The sequence below is a fragment of the Aquarana catesbeiana genome, linkage group LG07 (assembly GCF_042186555.1).
Source record: "Aquarana catesbeiana isolate 2022-GZ linkage group LG07, ASM4218655v1, whole genome shotgun sequence".
Taxonomy (NCBI): domain Eukaryota; kingdom Metazoa; phylum Chordata; class Amphibia; order Anura; family Ranidae; genus Aquarana; species Aquarana catesbeiana.
The window spans coordinates 16,587,998-16,613,632 of NC_133330.1; the positions used below are offsets into that span (position 1 = coordinate 16,587,998).

A 25,635-nucleotide genomic window follows, 5' to 3' on the forward strand; every position below is an offset into this window, starting at 1 on the left:
GAACACAGTGAATACACTCACTCACTGTGTTCACGCATTTGAGTCTGGGGGTGCACACCCTAATGCAATAGGCTGCGCACGCCTATTGGGCTGTGATATAAGAGAAGGGGGGCTGTGATGTGAAGGATCTGAGTCATCACACAAACATGCGTTTCGGACCTCTGCTGGAAGAAAATTTTACCAATCGGACCTCCGTGAATTTTAAGTCAATACCCCTGCTTTAGACTATAGGCTGAAATGTGAAATGATGTCTTGTCTGATCCACTTAGCAATTGTGGAGCAAGAAGCAGGGAGCCGCCTTGGGGAACCTTTGGGAAGGACCAAGAGGCAACCTGATTGCATAAAAAGAGGCTGTAATCAAGAGATCGACTCCCAGAAAGTGTATCGTGTTAAGACAGATGCCCCGGCTGGGGAATGGGCAAGGGGTATGCCGGATGTGCTTAGGCACACCCTAATCACCTTGTGTGTGTTAGAACCCCCTCTCCCTCTCACCGCAATGCTGTAGACACACATGGGGATCTTCAGGATGGAGAGTGGGGAAGGGGGCCAGTAAAAAATACCATTCCTTTTCTGAATGAACACAGTGAGTGATCGGTACCGATCACTCACTGTGTTCATTTATAACTGTGTTTACTATGCTTCCGTTTAAGAATGAACAGGAAGGCTGTGTAGAGATCTTCCTGTCCATTCATTCTGTGCAGCTGAGGCTACAGAAAGGAACTGGGGAATGTCTTTCCTTAGTCCCTTTCTCTGTCTCAAAAGTGAGTCTTCAGGGGTCTATTCCGACCCCTGATATTTCACCAAGGCCCCCTCAAAAAGCTTTGTGAAAAAATGTAAAAAAAAAATTGCAACAAATAATAAAAAAAAATGTATAAAAAATTCAAAATGGAAAACAAAAATATAAATAAATAAGGGCTCATTCACACCAGTTCTCTGCGTGTGTACGTGTGTATATACTGTATATGCATATACACACAAACATGCATGTGTGTTTGAGTTTTGGGGTGCACTCCCTATAGCAATTGGCTGCACACACCTATTTTTTTTGTTTTGTTCCCTACCCTTGCATGCGCAGACTACTCTCTCTTGCAGAGCGGACTGAACATGAAAGGGTAGACGACAAAGTAGATGGTCTTCAAACTCTGGGCTGGATATAAAGGATCTGTCCTGGCTTAAACCTCCATTAAGAACATAACCCAGAAAGGGTCTTCAGGGACAGGGCTCCTCTCCTGGAAGACTTCAGCCCTGAACTTGCATAGCACTCTGTGGATACCTCAACATGACACACCATGTGCCAAGGTGAGTGGCCGTGGCCACACAGGATCCAGTGACCAAAGTGACATGATAGGTCTGCTTCACATCTTCATCCAAGTGTGGTGTGGCTACAGTCCCCCAAGGCACAGCTGAGAAGTCAGTCAATCCTGAAAATGCAAAAGGAGCACCCTATCGGACAGCACTGACAGTTCCTGGACCTGCACTGCAGTAGTACACCTTAGTCAGGGGACACACCTCTACTCTGCTGATTGGACAGTGCAGTAGTATACCATGGTTGCCAACTGTCCCGATTTGGCCGGGACAGTCACGGATTTTAATCATCTTTCCCGATATACCTTAGTCACAGACACACCTACACCCTGCTGACTGGACAATACCAACTGTCCCGATTTGGCCGAGACAGTCACAGATTTTAATCATCTGTTCCAATATACCTTAGTCACAGACACCCCCCCCCCCCCACCCTGCTGATTGGGCAGTGCAGTAATATACCATAGTTTCCAACTGTCCCGATTTGGCTGGGACAGTCACAGATTTTAATTATCTGTTCCAATATACCTTAGTCACAGACACCCCACCCCCACCACTCTGCTGACTGAGCAGTGCAGTAATATACCATAGTTTCCAACTGTCCCGATTTGGCTGGGACAGTCACAGATTTTAATCATCTGTTTCAATATACCTTAGTCACAGACACCCCCCCCCCCTGCTGATTGGGCAGTGCAGTAATATACCATAGTTGCCAACTGTCCCGATTTGGCTGGGACAGTCACAGATTTTAATCATCTGTTTCAATATACCGTAGTCACAACACAACACCACTCTGCTGACTGGACAGTGCCGGTATTTTTTACTATGGCTGACTCTCTTTTGGAAAAAAGTGTTCCCGCGAGCAGAGTCGCTGCAGGATCACTTTTGGAAGCGGCGGGAGGGGTGCCCCCCCCCCTCCTGCCGCTTCCCAGTCATTCCCGGGCCTACCTCATCGATCGGTGAAGCATGGGAGCGGTCCGATGCCGGCGGTAGCTAGGCATATAAAGAAGAGTGAGGCCACTCGTCTCTATGCCCTGGGAGGACTTTTTGACCCCAGATCTCTCAATAAAGAGGACCTGTCAGAATTATTCCTATTACAAGGGATGTTTACATTTCTTGCAATAGGAATAAAAATGATTAAAAAAATAAAGGGACAGTGTAAAAATAAAAAGTAAAATAAATAAAAGAAAAAAACGTACGTCGCGCAAGCATATATAAACTGTGTTCAAACCACACATGTGAGGTATTGACGCAAATATTAGAGTTGGGGGCAAGAATTCTAGCACAAGACTTCCTCTGTAACGCTAAACAGGTAACCTGGAAACATTTTTATAGTATCGCCTATGGAGATTTTTAAATACCGAAATTTGTTGCCATTCCATGAACATGTGCAATTTTTTCAAACATGACATGTTTGGTATCTATTTACTCGGCGCAACATCATCTTTCACATTATACAAAAATATTAGGGTAAATATTGTGTTTTGTTTTTTTTTTTTTAAACTTAAAAAGTGTATTTTTTCCCAAAAAATTGCGTTTGAAAGACCGGTACGCAAATACAGTGTGAGATAAAATATTGCAATGATCGCCATTTTATTCTCTAGGGTCTCTGCTAAAAACAAATATATATATATATATATATATATATATATATATATATATATATATATAATGTTTGGGTTGGTTCTAAATAATTTTCTAGCAAAAAATACTGATTTAAACTTTTAAACAAAAAGTTAGAGAAAAGGACTGGTCAGCAAGTGGTTAAAGTGGAGCTCAGCTCGTTTGCTTCCTCCCCCCGCTCTGATGCCAAATTTTTACCTTTCAGAGGGGGGGAGTGGGTGCCCATTTTTGACAGGTACCTGTCCCCACTTCCAGGTGACCCCGCCGCAGTGAGGTCCCCCGGAAGTTCAGCCCCCCTCCTCCTTCCCCCGCCGCCGGGCCATTCACAAAGTGCAGCGCGCTTCACGCATTCGCAGTAGGAGATCGGCTGTGAATCCGCAAGGCTTCACTGCCGGTTTCCCTTACATGGAATGGCGACGGCAGCACCCGAGAGCCGATTGAAAAATCAGCTGGGGTGCCGACATCGCGGAAACCCTGGACAGGTAAGTGTCCTAATATTAAGAGTCAGCAGCTACAGTATTTGTAGCTGCTGACTTTTATTTTTTTGGTGGAGGGGCTGGAGCTCCTCTTTAATGTAAAAACTGTTAATATTTAAAAAAAATAAATACATAGCTGCATAATTTGGTGGTTTTATACCTTCCTGGAGTTTAGTTTTAAGGCAAAATTGCCATGTCATTATAGAGCAACCTATAACAACCCGATTTCTCTCATCTTCGGTTAGAACTACGGAACAAGTGTATACTTTCACTCTTTGCCTCGTTGAGCCAATTAAGAGGATCTGAGGAAGTCATCTGTCATTGAGTGGAATTATGGGAAATATAGCGTAAGTATGATTTGGACACACCACAAGTAGTTTGCAGAACTGAAAGAAGAACTTCAGAGTGAGGAACCAACAGCTCCATTCCTGATCTTCACACAACCGTGACGGCAGGAGATGTGAAAAGAATGGTGAGTTCTCCTCTCAGCTTCACATATTGATAGAGATATTTAGTATCCGCAATGTAACAATGTGTGCCGTAATGCCTCCTCTACCTGCAGAGCTTGTATGTAGCCATTGCACATCAAGGAACTCCTTGTAGGACCAAATGTGGTCTGGCTCAAGAAGCCTGTGCCAAATACAGTATGTAGAGTGACTAGAACAGCCTTTCTCAACCTTTACAACACAGGGGGACCCTTGAAATAACTTTCCAGTCTCAGGGAACCCCTGCTAAAAATGACTAAGTCTACAACTCATGATACATTAATGTGGTGGTCAGTGTTAAGCATGCCCCTTACACTTGTGGTCACTGAGAAGAATTACTCCCTTAGAGATAGCTAAAAAGATCAATGGTGTCAGTGGGAACTTATCTGAGAGGCAGAAATTCTCATTTCTCAAGGAGCCCCTAGCAACCTCTGGAGGAACCCTGGTTAAGAAACCCTGGACTAGAATGAAGGTCCAGCCTAGAAACTTCAAGCTGTATGTTTGCTGCAGTGAGGAGATGATGGTCACCCAATCCTCACATTAATAGGTACCATGCAGATGGCAGCAGGCACCCCATAAAGCTAGCTGTGTTGATTGGCTGGTGGTTGTGTGTGCAGATCAGGATTGGGTTGGTGTATATACTTGGGAGATCTAAACTTCACGTTCATGTCTCAATCATACAAAACAGCAACGGTCTAACCTAACCTGACACTAGTCCAACATGTGGAAACAGAGTAAGTGTAGCTCTAAAAAAGTTTTAAATGTCCAATGTCAAGACAAAAAAATGAACCAACAGTTCTAGGTGTAGAGTGTGGTAGGAAAGTGTGGTGTTGATCCTAGTGATAGGGAGTCCTCAAAAGTTGTATGACTTCAGACAAGGAGCACATCAATAGGTATATGACATCTGGAGTGAAGACAGACACACCACCACCAACAATAAAGAGGCTTACCAGATCTAATGGACCCAAAGGGGCATACGATGAGTTGGGTCAGACAGAGCTTGGGTGGTGAGTGGCTGTAGATGATCCAGCGGGATGGTGTTCTTGGGATGAACCATAGGAGGATAAAAACCTAAAAAGGGTCATCTGTATAGGTATGTGGTCCTCGTTGTTCCCTCTGATCCTGTGGTGGTGACGCTGCCTGGATGCTGGGCTGCAGAAGGTGGATTACCAGCCAGGAGCTCCTTCTGTGGCCATCAGGAAGAGACTAGGGGCCGGCGTGGAGCACACGTGGAGCATGCATGACGTCACAGGTCATCCGTCTGCTTCCTGGTTCAGTATCCAGGGGAGGGATCGTCCAGGGAGGAGGGCTAGCAGGGAGGTTGAAAGAAGGCAACGCGCTCGGAGCCACTGCTCCTTCAATAGGCCTAGATCAGAGGCAACACAGAGGACCACATACCTATACAGAGGAGCCTTTTATAGGTTTTTATCCTCCTATGGTCCATCCCAAGAACACCATCCCGCTGGATCATCTACAGCCACTCACCACCCAAGCTCTGTCTGACCCAACTCGGCGTATGCCCCTTTGGGTCCATTAGATCTGGTAAGCCTCTTTATTGTTGGTGGTGGTGTGTCTGTCTTCACTCCAGATGTCATATACCTATTGATGTGCTCCTTGTCTGAAGTCATACAACTTTTGAGGACTCCCTATCACTAGGATCAACACATATATGGAGGATTTCCTACCACACTCTACACCTAGAACTGTTGGTTCATTTTTTGGCTTAACATTGGACATTTTAAACTTTTTTAGCGCTACACTTACTCTGTTTCCTTTTGACTTGGCATATATCCTGTTGGCCGTGTTAGCTGCTGGTTTATGTTTTTAGGGCAGCGCAGAATTACTTTGTACATTTTTCCTTCTACTAGTCCAACATGTGCAAATAATTATTTAATTAGACAAAAAATTTTCATTCGTCATCTTTCAGTCTGTCCTTACAAAACTGGCAAACAATGTTTTAACAGGTCCGTCGATTAATCATTTTGCACACAAAGATAGATCATACAACATACACCTTATGACGAGGAGGATGGTTCAGGTGCTAGCGGTGGGAAAGAGAAGGAAATGGGGAAAGCTTCAAGGAGGATATTTCACCCCTCACAAACCCCAGGAGTTGAAAGTTGGTGGGGGTGAGATTGTTGAGGACAGCGTTGTCCTCAGTGGCTCCAAGGACTCGGGATACTCTGCTAAGGGCAATTTTGGACAAATAGGGCCTTTTATGCTTAAATGCCTATTCAAGGACCCCAGAATTCAAGGCATGAAACAGGAACTATTATTAGTTGGCCACCATTAGAAATCCTGGGGCCCCATACAGCTTACTGCTACCTTGGCCACTGAGAGGAGAAAAATGAGGAGGCATAGTGAATTGTGGATGTGGCCAAATTGAGCGAACAGTGGGGGGGTGAGTTTAAAAAAAACAAGCCTATGTATAGAGTGAAGGGTCAAAAGTTTTTAATGTACAAAGTGCAGAGGTCAGCAGAAGGGGACATACAGAGTGCAGAGGTATGTAATGTAGTGAATACAGGGGACAGGAGTGATTTAAGCCCCGTACACATGGGCCGAATGTCGGGAGACATCTGTTTGTTTAAAAAAAAAAAAAAACATCCGACATTCGGTCCGTGTGTATGGCACCCTGTCCGACAAATCATGCTGGTAAACCAGCAGCCGACCAACTCCCAATCAGCGCTCTCAGCCAATATCGAGATCGAGACAGTTAAATCACACTTGTTTAATAAAAAAGTAAATAGAACAAACGTAGTCAAAACATAGTCAGAGTTCAGGAACTGGAACAGATAGTCAGACAAGCCAAACGTCAGGGAGCCGGAGATGAGCATAGTAAAACAGCAAGCAGGATCTGTAGCCAGAAGGGATGTCAGCTAAGCAAGTCTTTTAACAGGAATGCAGGAGAGCGTCTCTGTGATGTTGACTAAGGCGAAGGCAGAGATCCTTTGGGCTGGATGGCTTAAGTAGGCAGAACTGACGAGCAGGATATCATCAACAGCTGGGTACCTGTTGAGAGATAGGAGCTGGCAATTAGCCAACAGCTGAGCGGCCAACTCAGAAAAGGAAGGGCTGAGCCCAGCCCTGACATCTGTGGCATGAAACTGTCTTCCGCCAATTCACCTTATTAGCAGAGTTTGGCTGTTCCCCACCCAGTTTTAAGCCTCCTAAACTGTTTCTGTTTCAGGTAATGACTGTTTCAACCTACATATAAAATTGATGATCATGAACACCTACAGTACTTGGTATAATTGGTTAATCATACACCTAACTCTAATTCTACAAAATCCCTGACTTTGTAGAAGTGTACAAAGTTTGCAAGTGTAAGAATTGATGTTGATAGGATTAAGGCAAATTTAGTTTTTGGCTTCTCTGTAGCCAGAGGAGCAAAGTTTGATTGCTTTTGGCTGGGGCCTGGAACAGCCGGGTCCTTGTCCTAGTGCAGGAGCCCCCAACCTGGAGGGCTGTGGCCCTCTGGGTCACTTAGCTGAGGTCCGCAGGGCAGGGGGCCAATGAGGTTCCAGCTCAGGGACCTATTTCTGAAGTTGCTGGGAGCAGTTTGAATTAAATTCACCGAGGATCTTGCCTGGAGGCTCACAGTACAGAATCTGGCTGGTAATGGAGAAAGTCACCCAAGTACACAGGGCACACAGAGCAAAGGCCTAAAATAGAGAGATCCTAGTCAGTGGCGTTGCTAGGGGGGGGGGTGAGGGGTGCGGTTCGCACATGGGTGACACCCGCTAGAGGGTGACACCAGGCTGAGACTGGCACCAGCGCCGTGGCTCCCTCCTTCCCTTACAGATCTCCTCAGCTGCATGCAATGTGAGAGTAAAGCAGAGACAGAGGTGCTCGGAGTCTGACACTGACTGTTCCACACGCCCCAATCATCTCTCTCCCTGCCGGCTGGACTCACTGCAGACCGGACTATAGCCGCCGCCTCTTCCTCGGCTCTGACGTTTCATGTACACAGACCAGGTGGAAGAGCCGAGGACGGAGGAGGAAGAGGGACAGCGCGCCACAGCACCTGCCCAGGGCCGAGATATTGCAGAGGAGGGGGACGGACATCTATGCTGCCAGGAGTCATTTTAGGGAGGAGGGGTTGAGGATATGTACTAGGGGGTGCTTTGTTTTGGGTTAGAAATTACTTGTGCTAAAAGGAGGGGTGGGGGTGTGATTTGATGTTTAACCCCCCAGCACAATTCCTCTCCCCTTCCAAAGCACGGCCTAGCACATATCCTCTAACCCCCACCCCAAAAAATCAAAGCACCAATCCCAGCTCCAGCCAACCCCCCCCGATCCCATCCCAGCTCCATCCACCCCCCCCCCAATCCCATCCCAGCTCCATCCATCCCACCCCGGATCCCATCCTTCCTCCATCCCATCACAGCTCCATCCACCCCCCTTGATCCCATCCCTGCTCCATCCACCCCCCGATCCCATCCCTGCTCCATCTACCCCCATCCCATTCCTGCTCCATCCGCCCCCCCATCCCATTCCAATACACCCCCCCACCCCCAATTCCATCCCTGCTTCATCCACCCCCCATCTCATCCCAGCTCCATTCATCCCCCCCCCCAATCCCATCCCTGCTCCATCCATCCCCTCGTCCCATCCTAGCTCCATCCATCCCCCTGACTTATCCCATCTAGGTCGTGGGCTTCCTGCGTCTCCTCCCTCCTCCTCCGCGGCCAATAGGATCGCTTTTCCTGTCGGCCAATTGGGTCCCAGGATCACTTCCTGACCCAGGATTGGCTGGGAGGAGAATCAGGAAGACAACAGCGAATGTTAATTCGCTATTGTCACAAAACAGGGTGGGCCCGGAGCCTCCGGCTCTAATCACGTGCTTCTAAAACAAATAAAAACTGTCATTAGGGGCCGGACGCATGGATAGGGGGGCCACCACTGCCCCTTAACCTTTCCACCCCAGAGGAACTCTTGAAATAAACTTTTAAGTCTCAGGGAACCTCTACTAACATGTTTATACCTACAGCTCCCAGTACAATATTGAGATCAGTAGTTTGCAGATATAGGGATAAATAGAAGTATAACGAATGTGCTATATATTTGACACCCAGCGCACACTACAACAAATTTTTATAAACAGGAAATATAACAAATAGCAACCAGAAAAATGCAGGCAGTAAAAATTATGTTAACTATCCAACGTAACTGTCATACACGTCTCTGAAGTAATCTCTTTGCTCTCATATGTATATAAATCAAATTATTTATGCTACTCATAATTGTATTAAGGTTTGCAATATTAATAAAGCCCAACTTATTTTATCTCACTTTCTATATCCCTTTAAAAGGACAAGAGTCATCTTCCAAAATGTACTCTACTGTTGATATTTGGGGTGTCTGCCTCACTCGGCATCGCCCCGAACTTCCTCCCATGTGATGATGAAAAAAATGCCACAGTTGTGATCTGTAGTAAACGTGAGCTCAAGTATGTCCCTCTGATCACATCAGACAGAGTCCTTGAATTCGACCTCTCATTCAATAACCTGAGACACGTGATAAAAAGAACCTTTGCCGGTGTGCCAAATCTGAAAAAACTAAATATGAGCAGCAACTGCCAGCCAACAAACCTGAGACCGGACAAAGGGCAGTGTTGGGTGACCATTGATCCTGATGCATTGACTGATCTAAAGCAACTAGAGGTTCTGGACCTGAGTGGGAACAGTCTGACCACAATTCCTCCTTTACCAAAAAACATTAAACACTTAAATATTTATGTCAACAACATTTATACACTGTCTGAGGGAGATTTTGCTGGATTAACCAAACTGACCTCCTTAAACATTGGATGGAACTGTTATTACAGGAACACGTGTGCCAGAGAGTTCAGCATTTCAGAACGAGCTCTCAGAAATATCACCACCCTGGAAATATTGGTGCTGTCCTTTAATAACATAAGCTCCATCCCCCGGAACCTTCCTTCATCTCTCACAGAATTATATCTAGCAGAAAATAAGATCTGGAAGATTGACAAAGAGGACCTGTGCCACCTCACCAAGCTCCAGAAACTGGATGTTCAGTGGAATTGCCAGAGGTGTGACCATGCCGCCCAGCCTTGCTTTCCCTGCCAAAACGACAGTGCCTTGCAGCTTGGGCCTGGAGCTTTTGACTGCCTCACCAACCTCTCCGACCTCAACCTCAGAGGAAACTCACTTTCCACCGTGAACAGTTCTCTGTTTGACAAGTTGAGCAGCTTGACTGATTTAGATCTATCTGATAACTTGCTACATTTAGAAAAGGAGACATTTTTTTCAAAGTTAACAAAGGTGCGAACCTTGAACTTAGATTTTAACTTTCACCCACATCACATGTACGAGAAATTGGTTATAAACCCCAGTGCTGCTTCCATGAAGTCTCTCGAGAAGATCTCCCTGGTTGGGTACTTCTTCAACATTCTAGATTCCAACAGCATTCAATCTCTGCTCACACTGCCAAACCTAAAGGAGATTTACCTCAGAACAAACTTTATCCTACAGACCAACCTGAGCATGCTTTTGTTAAACAAGAAAATTCACAGAGTTGATTTGGCGGGAAATCTGATCTCTTTCCTACAAAGCTGCGAAAAAAAAATTGGTGATTTCTCAAATTCCTTTTCTAGTCAACATGAGGAATACGTTGCTGGCCGGGTGGACCTTCAACATGACACAAACAAACAACATGAGTATGCTACAAAAGAAAGTCCATACTGCTGGCAATATAAGCGGTCAGTTGACTTATCATTTAATAATCTAATGGCTCTCCACTCAGATAACTTTGTGGGAATGGAGGACATTGAATGCCTGAACATTAGCTACAACTACATCAACCAACGTCTAAATGGTAGTCAGTTTGGGCATCTGAAGTCACTGCGCCATTTGGATGTCTCGCACAACAGATTTGACTTGTACTATCTCTTGGCTTTCAGTGAATTACCAAACCTCAGGATATTAAATCTGGCCTATAATGAGTATCAGTTCATGCTAAGAGGTGTAAACCACAAGCTCAGTTTCCTTGAGAATCTCACCAACCTGATCGAACTGAATCTGAACAACAACATGATTGGTTTGCGTATAACAAAAGAACTTAAGAACCCCTCACTGGAGAGACTTTTTTTCAGGAATAACGAGTTGGTGAATGTGTGGCAATATGGTAAACAGACGTACATTACTCTGTTTACTAACTTTACCCGTCTGAAGTTACTGGACATCAGCTACAATAAGCTAGTGGTCATCCCAGTAAAAGTTTTGGAATATTTTCCTTTGTTGCTTGAAACTCTCATCATCTCTAACAATAATCTGTATTCCTTCCACTGGGAGAAAATCGCCCATCTAGCAAACCTTACCCATCTGGATCTCAGTCATAACTTTCTGGAATCTCTTTACAGCAACATGACCACCATCAATAGCAAGCTCAGCTACCTGAATCTGAAATCTAACAAAATTACATTTGTAAACAAAGAATTTTTTAAATCGTATCAGGAGCTCAAGTTCCTATATCTAGGTGGAAACCAGATTCAAACCATAGATGTGAACAGTTTGCCAAAAATGCTCCTCCAAAATTTACAATACTTAGATGTGCAGAAAAACCCATTTGACTGTACCTGTCATACCAGTTGGTTCATCCATTTCCTGATGGAGACAAAGATCACGGTTCCCGGCCTTGCCACCAAAATGAGATGCGATTCACCGGACAGCATGAGAGGTAAGCTGCTACTCTCTATGAACCCGGAGTCGTGTCAGGACTTGTATGGTCAAGCTTCCTTTGTGTGTTCATCTCTTCTGGTGATTTCCTGGTTGGTGGTTACCTTAACCTTGAAGCTTTTTTCATGGGACTTGTGGTACCTGAGTCAGGTGCTTTTGACATCCATCAGACGTTATTCAAAGCTACCAGGGCAGTCAACTGAGGAGTATGATGCCTTCGTAGTGTTTAATACAAAGGATGATGCCATAACTGACTGGGTCTACCATGAGCTTCTGGTGCAGTTGGAGGGCCATGAAATGGGGAGGTTTAACTTATGCCTGGAAGACAGAGATTGGCTAGCTGGAAAATCGAGCATTGAGAACCTTTATGATGCCATATATAAAAGCAAGAGAACAATCTTCATTCTTGATTGTGAAGGATTTAGTACTGGTGTCCTCTGCCATGCCTTCTTAATGTCCCATCAAAGACTACTGGATGAGAAGAAGGATGTAGTGGTTCTGGTGATTCTTGATCACCGGATGAAAATGTCTCGTTATTTACTGACCAGGAAAAGGATTTGTCCAACAACATTCTTGGTCTGGCCAAGGAACCCCAAAGCACACGGCTACTTCTGGCACCGCCTTCGGATCCTCCTAAGACTAGACAGTCAGCACTCCTATGACCTCCGCCTTCAAAAACTGTTAGCCCAGTAGGGCTTATTTCCAGCTTTGTGTAAGAAACTCCCCAAGAAAAATATGCGTTATGTGAACTGTTGTGAGCTTAAAATTCTTGTTTCAAAGGGACATATTGCCTCAGTTGCTCTGGACAACATCTCCACTTTCAACAAAAGTAAAACCAGGAGTAGGGGTATCACTCCAATTTAAGGAAGTTGAGTGATTCAGCAGCCATGATGGTTTGGCATTTAGTGCAGCACTGAAGTTCTGACTCTCAACCGAGATGAAGAGTGCAAGGATTCAACGATTGAGCAGAAAGTGAGCAAAGCATTATATGTGGAGGGGCTCAGCAATTTAACAATATTTTACAAAAGCAATTTTGGCAACTCTCTTCCCTGAAAGAGGAGATGTATTTTAGCACAATGGCATCAGCATAAATTTTACAATAATCCTGGCCAGAGCCCTGCTCTCTATAATTTCAGAATCCCTTTATAGCAGTGAAGGCCTCCTAGGATTGTTCCTGTGTGTAGGTAGGGTGCTGACATTGATGATCAATAACTATTCTGCATGTTAAACGCTGGGTCAGTAAAATTAACTCCATCAGGAGGATGGAAGAACAGAGCTACCCGCATGATCGCTACTCCAATTGTACTGCAACATGGAGCACTTGGATTGAGTTCTCCAGTGCTACTCATCTCCAATCCTTACAGCTGGACCTGCTGGTACCTTTTAGTATCATCCCAACTGGATCACCCCTCTGTTTTTGCGGTAGTGGAAGGCCGTGCATCCTCCAACCCTACTATGTGTTGTGATTGCCGTCTGCTTCCACAACTGGCTCTACTGCAATTTATTATTATGTATACTTTATTTTTTGTATTGAATTTACCTCAGAAGTGTTGCTGTAACTTTCCTAAAAAGGATGGGGGTCCTGCACACATTCTGTGTACTCATGTTGAGAGCCTAATTAAATGCCTTCATTAAAAGAATGTCAATCATCCAATCTAATTTAACTACAGACATCCCACCCATTATTGGTATTGTAGTTTTTGGGGCTGTGACGGGAGTCACTGTTGGGCGCAGGGTGACCCAAGAAAAGAATGAACCCTGAGAATATGATTGGATTACTTCAAATGGGACAGTAATATTTATTAACAATATCTCTCAAGAATATATGTAAGGACTATTCTTGGGTTGTTTGATTCTGAACTCAACATGTTGGTTGAGAGAGCCGATCACATTGGCCTCTAGAACTGGGTAGGAGCCGGACAGTCTACTCCTACTATAGTTTGTTGCCTACTAGGCTGAGGAGGGGAGGAGATCACTGTTTGTATTGTTAATTGTAATTATCTCCTGCTATTGTGTGAAGGTGTCCTGTGTTTATACTAATGATAATGTTGATTGTGTCTTCTGAGCTAAAAGACGGCAAGTCTGTCCTAAAGGTCATGTCTTTGAGTCACCTAGTCTGGGTAAATGATTTAGTAAGTTAGCTCATGTTAATTAGGTTTCTGGTCACAGGTGTATTGTTAGAGTAATATGAGCAGGCGGTAGGTACCTCCTCTTTAACCGTATATAAAGACTTTGGGGTGTCGTTACAGGGGCCATTACACAAGAGTTAACCATCGCCCACCCTGCTCGAAAGGGAGTACAGTTATCCTGGGAGGATGTCATATGACATCCTTCACAGTCATGCACGTGACATGTCCCAAGGGCCGCACTGCAGTGCAATCTGTCACCCCCTGTGTCTGGAAGACAGGTCGTTGTCCCGGGCCTGGCTCCGGTACCATGTGATCACTATGACCAATCACAGCGATCCCATGTCAGTTGCACACAATGAATTACTTTCATTCATAGCCATTCATTGTATACTATTGTGATGATCTCTTTGATTGGTCACGGTGCTCACATGGTACAGATCAGGGCCAATCACAGTGCATCTGTACCATGTGATAGCTGTGGCCAATCACAGTTATCACAATAGTACACAATGGCAATGAACGGATGCAATTCTTAAAAATGATTGCTTAAACAGTGATAACATCACTGTTATAAGCAATCATAGTGGAAAAAAATAATAATAAAAAAATCCTGAGTACCTTTCCAGAGTTGTACAGTGTCACTATGGCAACACTGCACTGCTCTGGTCACAGTATGTAAAAAAAAAAATGAAAATAAATGTAAAAAACAAAACAAAATTTAAACATTTTTTTTTGTTACACTAGTCATATGATGCTGTACTGTGCTGGTGACAGTAAGGGAAAAAAAAAAGTTATTTAATTTCTTCATTTTCCAAAAAATTGTGATGAAAAAAAGACAACTTCAAAAAATTCACCATGCCTCTTACTGAATACCTTTCCAAAAAGGGGGGCATTTTAGGGCCTCAAGAAATCAGGACTGATCAATTTTCAATAGTTTGTAGACTCCACATCTTTCACACAGACTAAATAATATAAACTGATTTGAGTTATTTTAACCATTTTGGCCTAAATTTATTTGCAAAATTTTATAACCAAAACTAAGAAAAAATTGTTTTTTTTTCAATTTTTGGTATTTTTTTGTTTATATACCACCAAAAAAACAAACACAGTGGTGATTTAATACCGCCAAAAGATAAAGCGATGTCTAAAAATAAATAAATAGATTAAAAATGTAATTTAGGTTCAGTGTTGCATGACTAAGTAATAGTCAAAGTGTGACAGCGCTGAAAACTTAAAACTGGCCGGGGCAGGAAGGGGGTGAAAGAGTCCGGTTGTGAAGTGGTTAAGAATGGTCGTGTAACTCTTGCAGTGCTGTTACTTTGCAACACTAGGTTTCTGAAGCCTTTATACAACTTAGATTAACTAGACTTCCAAAAACTACTATCCTTGCCAAATAACAGACAGGCACACTCCAAACCACGCCCCCATGCTCTTCAAGCATCAGCCACACTTTATTGGCTCATTTCATACTGCACAACTAGATGAGAGTGGGGATCATGGTAGGGAGCTGTCCCTGCTAGAGCCGTGGACCATCTATAACGGAGATATCACTGCACCAAGTCCAGTCCACACAGATTTGGCAGTAGCAAGCACTGTGCATGGCTCGGATTGGTGGGGTGATTATCTAATTGGTGGGGTGATTATCTGATTGGTGGGGTGATTATCTGATTGGTGGGGTGATTATCTGTTGGTGGGGTGATTATCTGATTGGTGGGGTGATTATCTGATTGGTGGGGTGATTATCGGATTGGTGGGGTGATTATCTGTTGGTGGAGTGATTATCGGATTGGTGGAGTGATTATCTGATTGGTGGGGTGATTATTGGATTGGTGGGGTGATTATCTGATTGGTGGGGTGATTATCGGATTGGTGGGGTGATTATCTGTTGGTGGAGTGATTATCTGTTGGTGGGGTGATTATCGGATTGGTGGGGTGATTATCGGATTGGTGGGGTGATTATCGGATTGGTGGGGTGATTATCTGTTGGTGGGGTGATTATCGGATTGGTGGGGTGATTATCTGATTGGTGGGGTGATTATCTGTTGGTGGGGTGATTATCTGATTGGTGGAGTGATTATCTGTTGGTGGGGTGATTATCTGATTGGTGGGGTGATTATCGGATTGGTGGGGTGATTATCTGTTGGTGGGGTGATTATCTGATTGGTGGGGTGATTATCCGTTGGTGGGGTGATTATCTGATTGGGGGGGTGATTATCTGATTAGTGGGGTGATTATATGTTGGTGGGGTGATTATCTGATTGGGGGGGTGATTATCTGATTAGTGGGGTGATTATATGTTGGTGGGGTGATTATCGGATTGGTGGTGTGATTATCTGATTGGTGGGGTGATTATCTGATTGGTGGGGTGATTATCTGTTGGTGGGGTGATTATCTGATTGGTGGGGTGATTATCTGTTGGTGGGGTGATTATCTGATTGGTGGGGTGATTATCTGATTGGTGGGGTGATTATCTGATTGGGGGGGTGATTATCTGATTAGTGGGGTGATTATATGTTGGTGGGGTGATTATCTGATTGGGGGGGTGATTATCTGATTAGTGGGGTGATTATATGTTGGTGGGGTGATTATCGGATTGGTGGGGTGATTATCTGTTGGTGGAGTGATTATCGGATTGGTGGAGTGATTATCTGATTGGTGGGGTGATTATCTGTTGGTGGGGTGATTATCTGATTGGTGGGGTGATTATCGGATTGGTGGGGTGATTATCTGTTGGTGGGGTGATTATCTGATTGGTGGGGTGATTATCGGATTGGTGGGGTGATTATCTGTTGGTGGGGTGATTATCGGATTGGTGGGGTGATTATCTGTTGGTGGGGTGATTATAGCATTGGTGGGGTGATTATCTGATTGGTGGGGTGATTATCGGATTGGTGGAGTGATTATCGGATTGGTGGAGTGATTATCTGATTGGTGGGGTGATTATCTGATTGGTGGGGTGATTATCTGTTGGTGGGGTGATTATCGGATTGGTGGGGTGATTATCTGATTGGTGGGGTGATTATCGGATTGGTGGGGTGATTATCGGATTGGTGGGGTGATTATCTGTTGGTGGGGTGATTATAGGATTGGTGGGGGGATTATCTGATTGGTGGGGTGAATATCTGATTGGTGGGGTGATTATCTGTTGGTGAGGTGATTATCTGTTGGTGGGGTGATTATCGGATTGGTGGGGTGATTATCTGATTGGTGGGGTGATTATCTGTTGGTGGGGTGATTATCTGTTGGTGGGGTGATTATGGGATTGGTGGAATGATTATCTGATTGGTGGGGTGATTATCTGTTGGTGGAGTGATTATCTGATTGGTGGAGTGATTATCTGATTGGTGGGGTGATTATCTGATTGGTGGAGTGATTATCTGATTGGTGGGGTGATTATCTGATTGGTGGGGTGATTATCTGATTGGTGGGGTGATTATCGGATTAGTGGAATGATTATCTGATTGGTGGGGTGATTATCTGTTGGTGGAGTGATTATCTGATTGGTGGAGTGATTATCTGATTGGTGGGGTGATTATCTGATTGGTGGAGTGATTATCTGATTGGTGGGGTGATTATCTGTTGGTGGAGTGATTATCTGATTGGTGGGGTGATTATCTGATTGGTGGGGTGATTATCGGATTGGTGGAATGATTATCTGATTGGTGGGGTGATTATCTGTTGGTGGAGTGATTATCGGATTGGTGGGGTGATTATCTGATTGGTGGGGTGATTATCTGTTGGTGGAGTGATTATCGGATTGGTGGGGTGATTATCTGATTGGTGGGGTGATTATCGGAATGGTGGAATGATTATCTGATTGGTGGGGTGATTATCTGATTGGTGGAGTGATTATCTGATTGGTGGGGTGATTATCGGATTGGTGGAATGATTATCTGATTGGTGGGGTGATTATCTGTTGGTGGAGTGATTATCGGATTGGTGGGGTGATTATCTGTTGGTGGGGTGATTATCGGATTGGTGGGGTGATTATCTGATTGGTGGGGTGATTATCTGATTGGTGGGGTGATTATCTGATTGGTGGAGTGATTATCTGTTGGTGGGGTGATTATCTGATTGGTGGGGTGATTATCTGATTGGTGGAGTGATTATCGGATTGGTGGGGTGATTATCTGATTGGTGGGGTGATTATCTGATTGGTGGAGTGATTATCGGATTGGTGGGGTGATTATCGGATTGGTGGGGTGATTATCTGATTGGTGGAGTGATTATCGGATTGGTGGGGTGATTATCGGATTGGTGGGGTGATTATCGGATTGGTGGGGTGATTATCGGATTGGTGGGGTGATTATCGGATTGGTGGGGTGATTATCTGATTGGTGGAGTGATTATCTGATTGGTGGGGTGATTATCGGATTGGTGGAATGATTATCTGATTGGTGGGGTGATTATCTGTTGGTGGAGTGATTTTCGGATTGGTGGGGTGATTATCTGATTGGTGGGGTGATTATCTGATTGGTGGAGTGATTATCGGATTGGTGGGGTGATTATCTGTTGGTGGGGTGATTATCGGATTGGTGGGGTGATTATCGGATTGGTGGGGTGATTATCAGATTGGTGGGGTGATTATCGGATTGGTGGGGTGATTATCTCAGAGCAGAAGTAGCTATAAATTGTGTTCTGCTGTATATGCAGAAGTGTAACTTCCACACGTATTTCCAAATGTGTACTAAATAAACCTCTGCTATTAACCGGCGTAGTTAAGAGATTTTTTTCTTTTCTTTGGTGGCTACCTTTGGGGGGGGGGGACGATTGAACTGGGGGCCTCCTTTCCATCACTTTGTATATTGCCCTGTCCATGTGCTCCTTTCACTTTTTGCTAGTTTAAAAACAGATTGGAGTGGCCACCGTTGCTGTTTTTTTTTTTTGTATTTTGATGTAGACACGGATGGGGAGTCCTCAGCTGCTCTGTAAAGGCCCAGCCTAGGCTCCTGGGGTGTTGCTGTACCTTTAATGTGGTTGTAAACCGCAGACATGAAATCTGAACAAAGCATATTCCTTTAATAGCAGGCATGTCCAAAGTCCGGCCCGCGGGTCAATCGCGGTCCGCGTTCTGGTTTAATACGGCCCCCCCCCCGGTGATTTGGATATATATATATATATCTTTTGTGGCCCCCATATTTTGAGGCCCTGTATTTATCAGCGCTGCCTCGGAGGGGGCGGGACGAGCGCTGTCAGATTTTACATACAGTGAGGATCTCCTGTTTACTTGGCGGCATCTGTATTAGGAAGTCCCGAATCCTGGGCTGCCATTGGACGACTGTTCTGTCTGTCATAAGAGGCGGGACTTTGTATTAAAAATCTAGCCACGTAAACAGGAGATTCTCCTGTATGTAATCTGTTGGCGCTCGTCCCACCCCCTCCGAGGCTGCAGATGTGCATCGTTTAGGCTGCACTGATGGCAATGATGAGGCTGAATTGAAGGCAATGGTGAGGCTGCATTGATTGCGATGGTGAGGCTGCATTCATGGCAATGGTGAGGCTGCATTCATGGCAATGGTGAGGCTGTATTGATTTCAATGGTGAGGCTGCATTGTCTGCAATGGTGAGGCTGCATTCATGACAATGGTGAGGCTGCATTCATGACAATGGTGAGGCTGCATTCATGGCAATGGTGAGGCTGCATTCATTGCAATGGTAAGGCTGCATTCATGGCAATGGTGAGGCTGTATTGATTGCAATGGTGAGGCTGCATTCATGGCAATGGTGAGGCTGCATTCATGGCAATGGTGAGGCTGCATTGATTGCAATGGTAAGGCTGCATTGATTGCAATGATGAGGCTGCATTGATTGCGATGGTGAGGCTGCATTCATGGCAATGGTGAGGCTGCATTCATTGCAATGGTGAGGCTGTATTGATTGCAATGGTGAGGCTGCATTGTCTGCAATGGTGAGGCTGCATTCATGGCAATGGTGAGGCTGTATTGATTGCAATGGTGAGGCTGCATTCATGGCAATGGTGAGGCTGCATTCATGGCAATGGTGAGGCTGCATTCATGGCAATGGTGAGGCTGCATTTATGGCAATGGTGAGGCTGCATTCATGGCAATGGTGAGGCTGCATTGATTGCAATGGTGAGGCTGCATTGATTGCAATGATGAGGCTGCATTGATTGCGATGGTGAGGCTGCATTCATGGTAATGGTGAGGCTGCATTCATGGTAATGGTGAGGCTGCATTCATGACAATGGTGAGGCTGCATTCATGGCAATGGTGAGGCTGCATTCATGGCAATGGTGAGGCTGCATTGATTGCAATGGTAAGGCTGCATTGATTGCAATGATGAGGCTGCATTGATTGCGATGGCGAGGCTGCATTCATGGCAATGGTGAGGCTGTATTGATTGCAATGGTGAGGCTGCATTGTCTGCAATGGTGAGGCTGCATTTATGGCAATGGTGAGGCTGCATTCATGGCAATGGTGAGGCTGCATTGATTGCAATGGTGAGGCTGCATTGATTGCAATGATGAGGCTGCATTGATTGCGATGGTGAGGCTGCATTCATGGTAATGGTGAGGCTGCATTCATGGTAATGGTGAGGCTGCATTCATGACAATGGTGAGGCTGCATTCATGGCAATGGTGAGGCTGCATTCATGGCAATGGTGAGGCTGCATTCATATCACCTGAGAGGCTGCAGATGGGCACTGATTAGGATGCAGTTTTTCCTGAAACTTCCCTCTTAAAGTGAAGGTGCGTGTTATACGTTGATAAATACGGTATATCCAAATACCACGCCCGAGCTCATCCTTAGTCCTGAGCAGCGCTCTGGGATTCATTGGGGATCACAAAAGATATATATATATATATCCAAATAACACGCCCGAGCTCATCTCTTCACCACACACAGCCACAAAGGCAAGAGAATTCTTGTTGGGCAGTGTATTAGCGCTCGGACGAACACACTTAGACCGAATTTTAATGGTTCAAAGAATGTCAGGGAAAATGGTCGGCCCTCACACATGTTCACTTCATCTAATCTGGCCCTCTGAAAAAAGTTTGAACACCCCTGCTCTATAGTGTGAACTTGTCTCAGTCCAGAGTACTAAGTGTCATTTCTTTCAGCTGCTTCCTTCCTCTGCTATCAGCACGAGTCCCTTCCGACAAGTTTTCCTGACACCAAGAGATAATTGGTGACAGGGGAGGGACTTCCAGCTGATTGATAGTCTCAGCTTTGTTCCCGTGTGCCTTTTCTAGCCAATCAGCTCTCCCCATTGAGCTCTGCAGAGTGTAACTTCCGCTTTCCACCCACTTTTTTTTTCCTCTCCAAACTATGAGGCCGGGTTCACACCTGATCGCACAGCAACGCTGTGAGCCCCTGTTCTCCATTTCAGGAACGAATCAGGGCCAAATCTTTGCCTGAATTCGGCCCCAAAGACGCAAGGCGTTTCTGTGCAAGCCACTCCGCAGATATGTGAACCGGCTCCATAGGGAGCCGGTCACATTCTCCCGTCATGCGAATTGGATTTCGGTGAAACCCACCTCCAATTCGTATAGGTTGTGAACCCAGCCTCTGACAAGCTTTATAATTCAGCACTTTGGCCGGATGTAAAAGAAGACAAGACTGCAGATAAACAGGTACAATTTGAGCATTTGTTTCACCACTGTGTATCACCTAAGGCCAGTCACTTCTCTGGGTATATACTTTGAGGCAGGGAAGCCACACTGCACTTGATCACGTAAATGTACACAATTCACATTTCCGGGTAGGGGGGGGGGGGGGGGGGCGCACACGTGCACCACCCCATCTGTGCTGTCATTGGCTACAGCACAAGTCAGTTAGCAAGTCCCAGCCAACGATTTATGGCCGGGGCCTGCTGATCGGCTTAATGAATGACAGCACAGAGCCCTCTCTCTACTAAAAACACAACTCAAAACTCCACGGCAAGCGGAAAAAAAAAACAGATCCGACAAGTACTGTAGACGATTGCAAAATATTTTATTAATCTCCATATAAAATATAGTTTGCACTGAAACTGTGGTTATATTTTATATGGAGATTAATAAAAAAAATTTGCAATACCCTACAGCTGGTGTCAGATACGTATTTTTGGTTTGTGATCGGTGTATATGTCTCACAGTTCCCGTCTAATGCCCGCCCTCAAGTTCAGTAGGGTATTCAATCGCTTTCCCCATAGGAAACCGCCAGGTACATAACAAGTTCATTAAACTCAATCTTCATTTGGTAAGATCGGGTGGCACACAGTGCGGGGGGGGGGGTAGGTGACCCCCAGGCTGAGCAGGGGGGGGGGGGATCCATCACCTGGTTCCAACCCCCCCCCCCCCCCTCTCCGTCCCCTCATCCACGCATGCCGACCAAACCTTGTCGAATTTAGCAGGGCACTGCCTACTCTTGTATGTGAGTTTGTATAGGGGTAGCACTGAATCCACCGCCTTTTTTCCAGGAATTAAAGTGGAGGTCCGCCGAAAAAAAAAAAAAATATTAAAAGCCAGCAGCTACAAATACTGCAGCTGCTGACTTTTAATATATGGACACTTACCTGTCCAGGGAGCCCGCGATGTCGGCAGCCGAAGCCGATCCGTCCTTCGGCTGCTGCCGCCGCCATCCTCGGTAAGGGAATAAGGAAGTGAAGCCGTGCGGCTTCACTTCCTGGTTCCCTACTGCGCATGCACGAGTCGCGCTGCGCGTCCTCTCTGGTCCCTGCTGTGTCCTGGGACCTGTGTGTCTCCCAGAATACAGCGGTGGAGGAGAGTGTAGGCGCCGGAAGTGGCGAAGGTCACCACAAGCGCCGCGGTGATCTATGCCAGGAAGTGGGAGCAAATACCTGTATTAGACAGGTATCTGCTCCCTCCTCCCCCCTGAAAGGTGCCAAATGTGACACCGGAGGGGGTCCAAAAAGTGGAAGTTCCATTTTTGGGTGGAACCCCACTTTAAGGGTAGGGGGTTCGGATGACTTCCAATGCAACATTATCTCCCTCCTAGCATAGAACAGTGAGAACGTAATGCAGAGCTTAGTGTATCTGTCCCCCTCCACCTCGCCCAAGTAGCTCAGCAGGAGTACCATGGAGGTCTAATGGTACCCTAGTTCCCCCTCCATGTCACTAAGCATCTCCGCTACCCCCTTCCCAATATGCTCTGAGCCTTGGGCAAGCCCAAACCATATGCCAGAATGTCCCTTCCTCGGTCCTACCTCTGGGGAAATTCGGGGTCTCGATGTGGGTATATTTTGGCCACTCTGTATGGGGTGAAGTAGGCCCTATGTATACATTTGAGCTGAATGAACCCGTCTTTGGCTGCTATCATAGAGGGGATGTAGGCGGAAATGCAGTCCTCCCATTCATCCTCCCCCAAAGCTGGGATGTCCTCCTTCCATTTCTCCATTGAGTGAGCGGGTTTAACGTCATGGGCTGAAGTCGGATAGTTTAGACTCGCAGTGGTCTTCAAACTATGGCCCTCCAGTTGTTCAGGAACTACAATTCCCATCATGCCTAGTCATGTCTGTGAATGTAAGAGTTTTACAGTGCCTCATGGGACGTGTAGTTCCGCAACAGCTGGAGGGCCGTAGTTTGAAGATCCCTGGTTTAGGGTTAGGGACCAGACCTATCAGAGAAGCTTTGACGTAGCAGTGTTGCTTCCACAGGTAATTGCAAAGTGTTGGCTGGCTAAATTGAAAGCGTGGTGGGGACCTCTTTGCATTTTTCCTATATAGTACCCTGCCCATGAGCACTGCTCTCCTTTTTGTTAGTTCGAAACAGGTCACATCGGATGCTATGGTTGCTTTTCTGCTGTATAAAGGGACTGCACATTTTACTGTGTATTAGTTGTGTACTTGGGAGAGAAGGATTTGGCTTTTTTTTTTTTTCGGGGGGGGTGTTCATGTCAAGATATGGCTTACACAGGTCAGATGGTATCTATTTGAAACTGGCTGTGTTTCCCCCACAGCAACAGATAATTCTTATGTGAGGCACACGGATAACGGATGTCCTATATACTGTAGATCAGGGGTCTCCAAACATTCTAAACAAAGGGCCAGTTTACGGTCTCTCAGACTTTAGGGGAGCCGGACTATGGCCAGTACCCCATCTTTGGTATCAGTGGCAGGACTAGTGCCCCATTGTTGACGTCACTTGGAGGAATAGTGCCCCATCATTGGTGCCTATAGAAAAATTCTGTCCCATCGTTGGTGTCAGTGGGAGGAGTTTTGTCCTTTTGTTGGTGTCAGTGGGAGGAATAGTGCCCATTTTTGGTGTCAGTGGGATGAATAGTGCCCCATAATTGGTATTAACGAAAGGAATTGTGCCCCATCACTGGTGTCAGTGGGAGAAATTGTGCCCCTTTGATGGCGTCAGTGGGAGGAATGGTACCCCATTGTTGGTATCAGCGACAGGAATTAGGCCCCATTGTTGGTGCCACTGGGTGGAATGGTGCCCCAAGGGCCGGATAAAAGCAAGCAAAGGGCTGCGTTCAGCCCCAGGGCCACAGCTTGGAGACCACTTCTGTAGATGGTTCCTAATGAAAGGAGTGCTAACTATACTGTGTGTAGGTGACTGGTTGGGTGAACGGCAATTCTAACTCAAACACAGCAACTTCAATTCTTGTCTCAGAACACAAAACATCTCATCTCCACAAGGTGGGCTGGACTGGTAATAAGTCTAAAGGAGAACATTTTTTCAGCCTTTGTATCTGAGTTTAGATCTCTTTGTCCCAAGTATTAAATTCACTTACTGTTGACTGATTCACTGCCTTTGCTAGAAGTCTTTTCTAAGCATAAACTCCTTTTTTTGTAAAATACTTTCTAAGGTTAGTCCCTAATTTTCCTCCAGATAGTTGAAGGCCATGTCCCCATGTTCTTCATCTTAGCTTCACACTCAAAATCCTGAACCTTATTCACGCACTTCTTGTATTTCAAGGTTACATGTCCCCTATTTTCCGTCTTTCCTCCAGACTGGACACATGAAGTTCCTGCAGTCTCTACTGATATATTTTATCCCTCAGACCTTTCACCATTTGCATTGCCTGTCTCTGGACTTGTTCTATCTTATCAATATCTTTATGCAAGTGAGGTCTCCTGAACTGGACACACTATTCTAAATGGGATCTAACTAAAGATCTATATAGAGGAATCAGGACCTCCTTCCTCCTGCTGGTGACCCCTCTAGTGATATAAAGATCTACAGTGGGGACGGAAAGTATTCAGACCCCCTTAAATTTTTCACTCTTTGTTATATTGCAGCCATTTTCTAAAATCATTTAAGTTCATTTTTTTTCCTCATTAATGTACACACAGCACCCCATATTGTACACACAGCACCCCATATTGACAGAAAAACACAGATTTGTTGACATTTTTGCAGATTTATTAAAAAAGAAAAACTGAAATATCACATGGTCCTAAGTATTCAGACCCTTTGCTGTGACACTCATATATATAACTCAGGTGCTGTCCATTTCTTCTGATCATCCTTGAGATGGTTCTACACCTTCATTTGAGTCCAGCTGTGTTTGATTATACTGATTGGACTTGATTAGTAAAGCCACACACCTGTCTATACAAGACCTTTCAGCTCACAGTGCATGTCAGAGCAAATGAGAATCATGAGGTCAAAAGAACTGCCTGAAGAGCTCAGAGACAGAATTGTGGCAAGGCACAGATCTGGCCAAGGTTACAAAAATATTTCTCCTGCACTTAAGGTTCCTAAGAGCACAGTGGCCTCCATAATCCTTAAATGGAAGACGTTTGGGAAGACCAGAACCCTTCCTAGAGCTGGCCGTCCGGTCAAACTGAGCTATCGGGGGAGAAGAGCCTTGGTGAGAGAGGTAAAGAAGAACCCAAAGATCACTGTGGCTGAGCTCCAGAGATGCAGTCGGGAGATGGGAGAAAGTTGTAGAAAGTCAACCATCACTGCAGCCCTCCACCAGTCGGGGCTTTATGGCAGAGT

The 25,635-nt window shown here is 45.4% G+C and overlaps 1 protein-coding gene across 1 annotated transcript; it reads left to right on the forward strand.

Moving 5' to 3' along the window:
• Positions 1-5,918: 5,918 nt before the first annotated feature.
• LOC141102843 (toll-like receptor 7) lies at positions 5,919-13,865 on the forward strand. Its single transcript, XM_073591871.1, has 2 exons — positions 5,919-6,008; positions 9,202-13,865. Exons 1-2 carry the CDS (start codon positions 5,919-5,921, stop codon positions 12,280-12,282), a joined length of 3,171 nt encoding a protein of 1,056 aa, XP_073447972.1. The 3' UTR covers positions 12,283-13,865.
• The last annotated feature ends 11,770 nt before the right edge of the window (positions 13,866-25,635 follow it).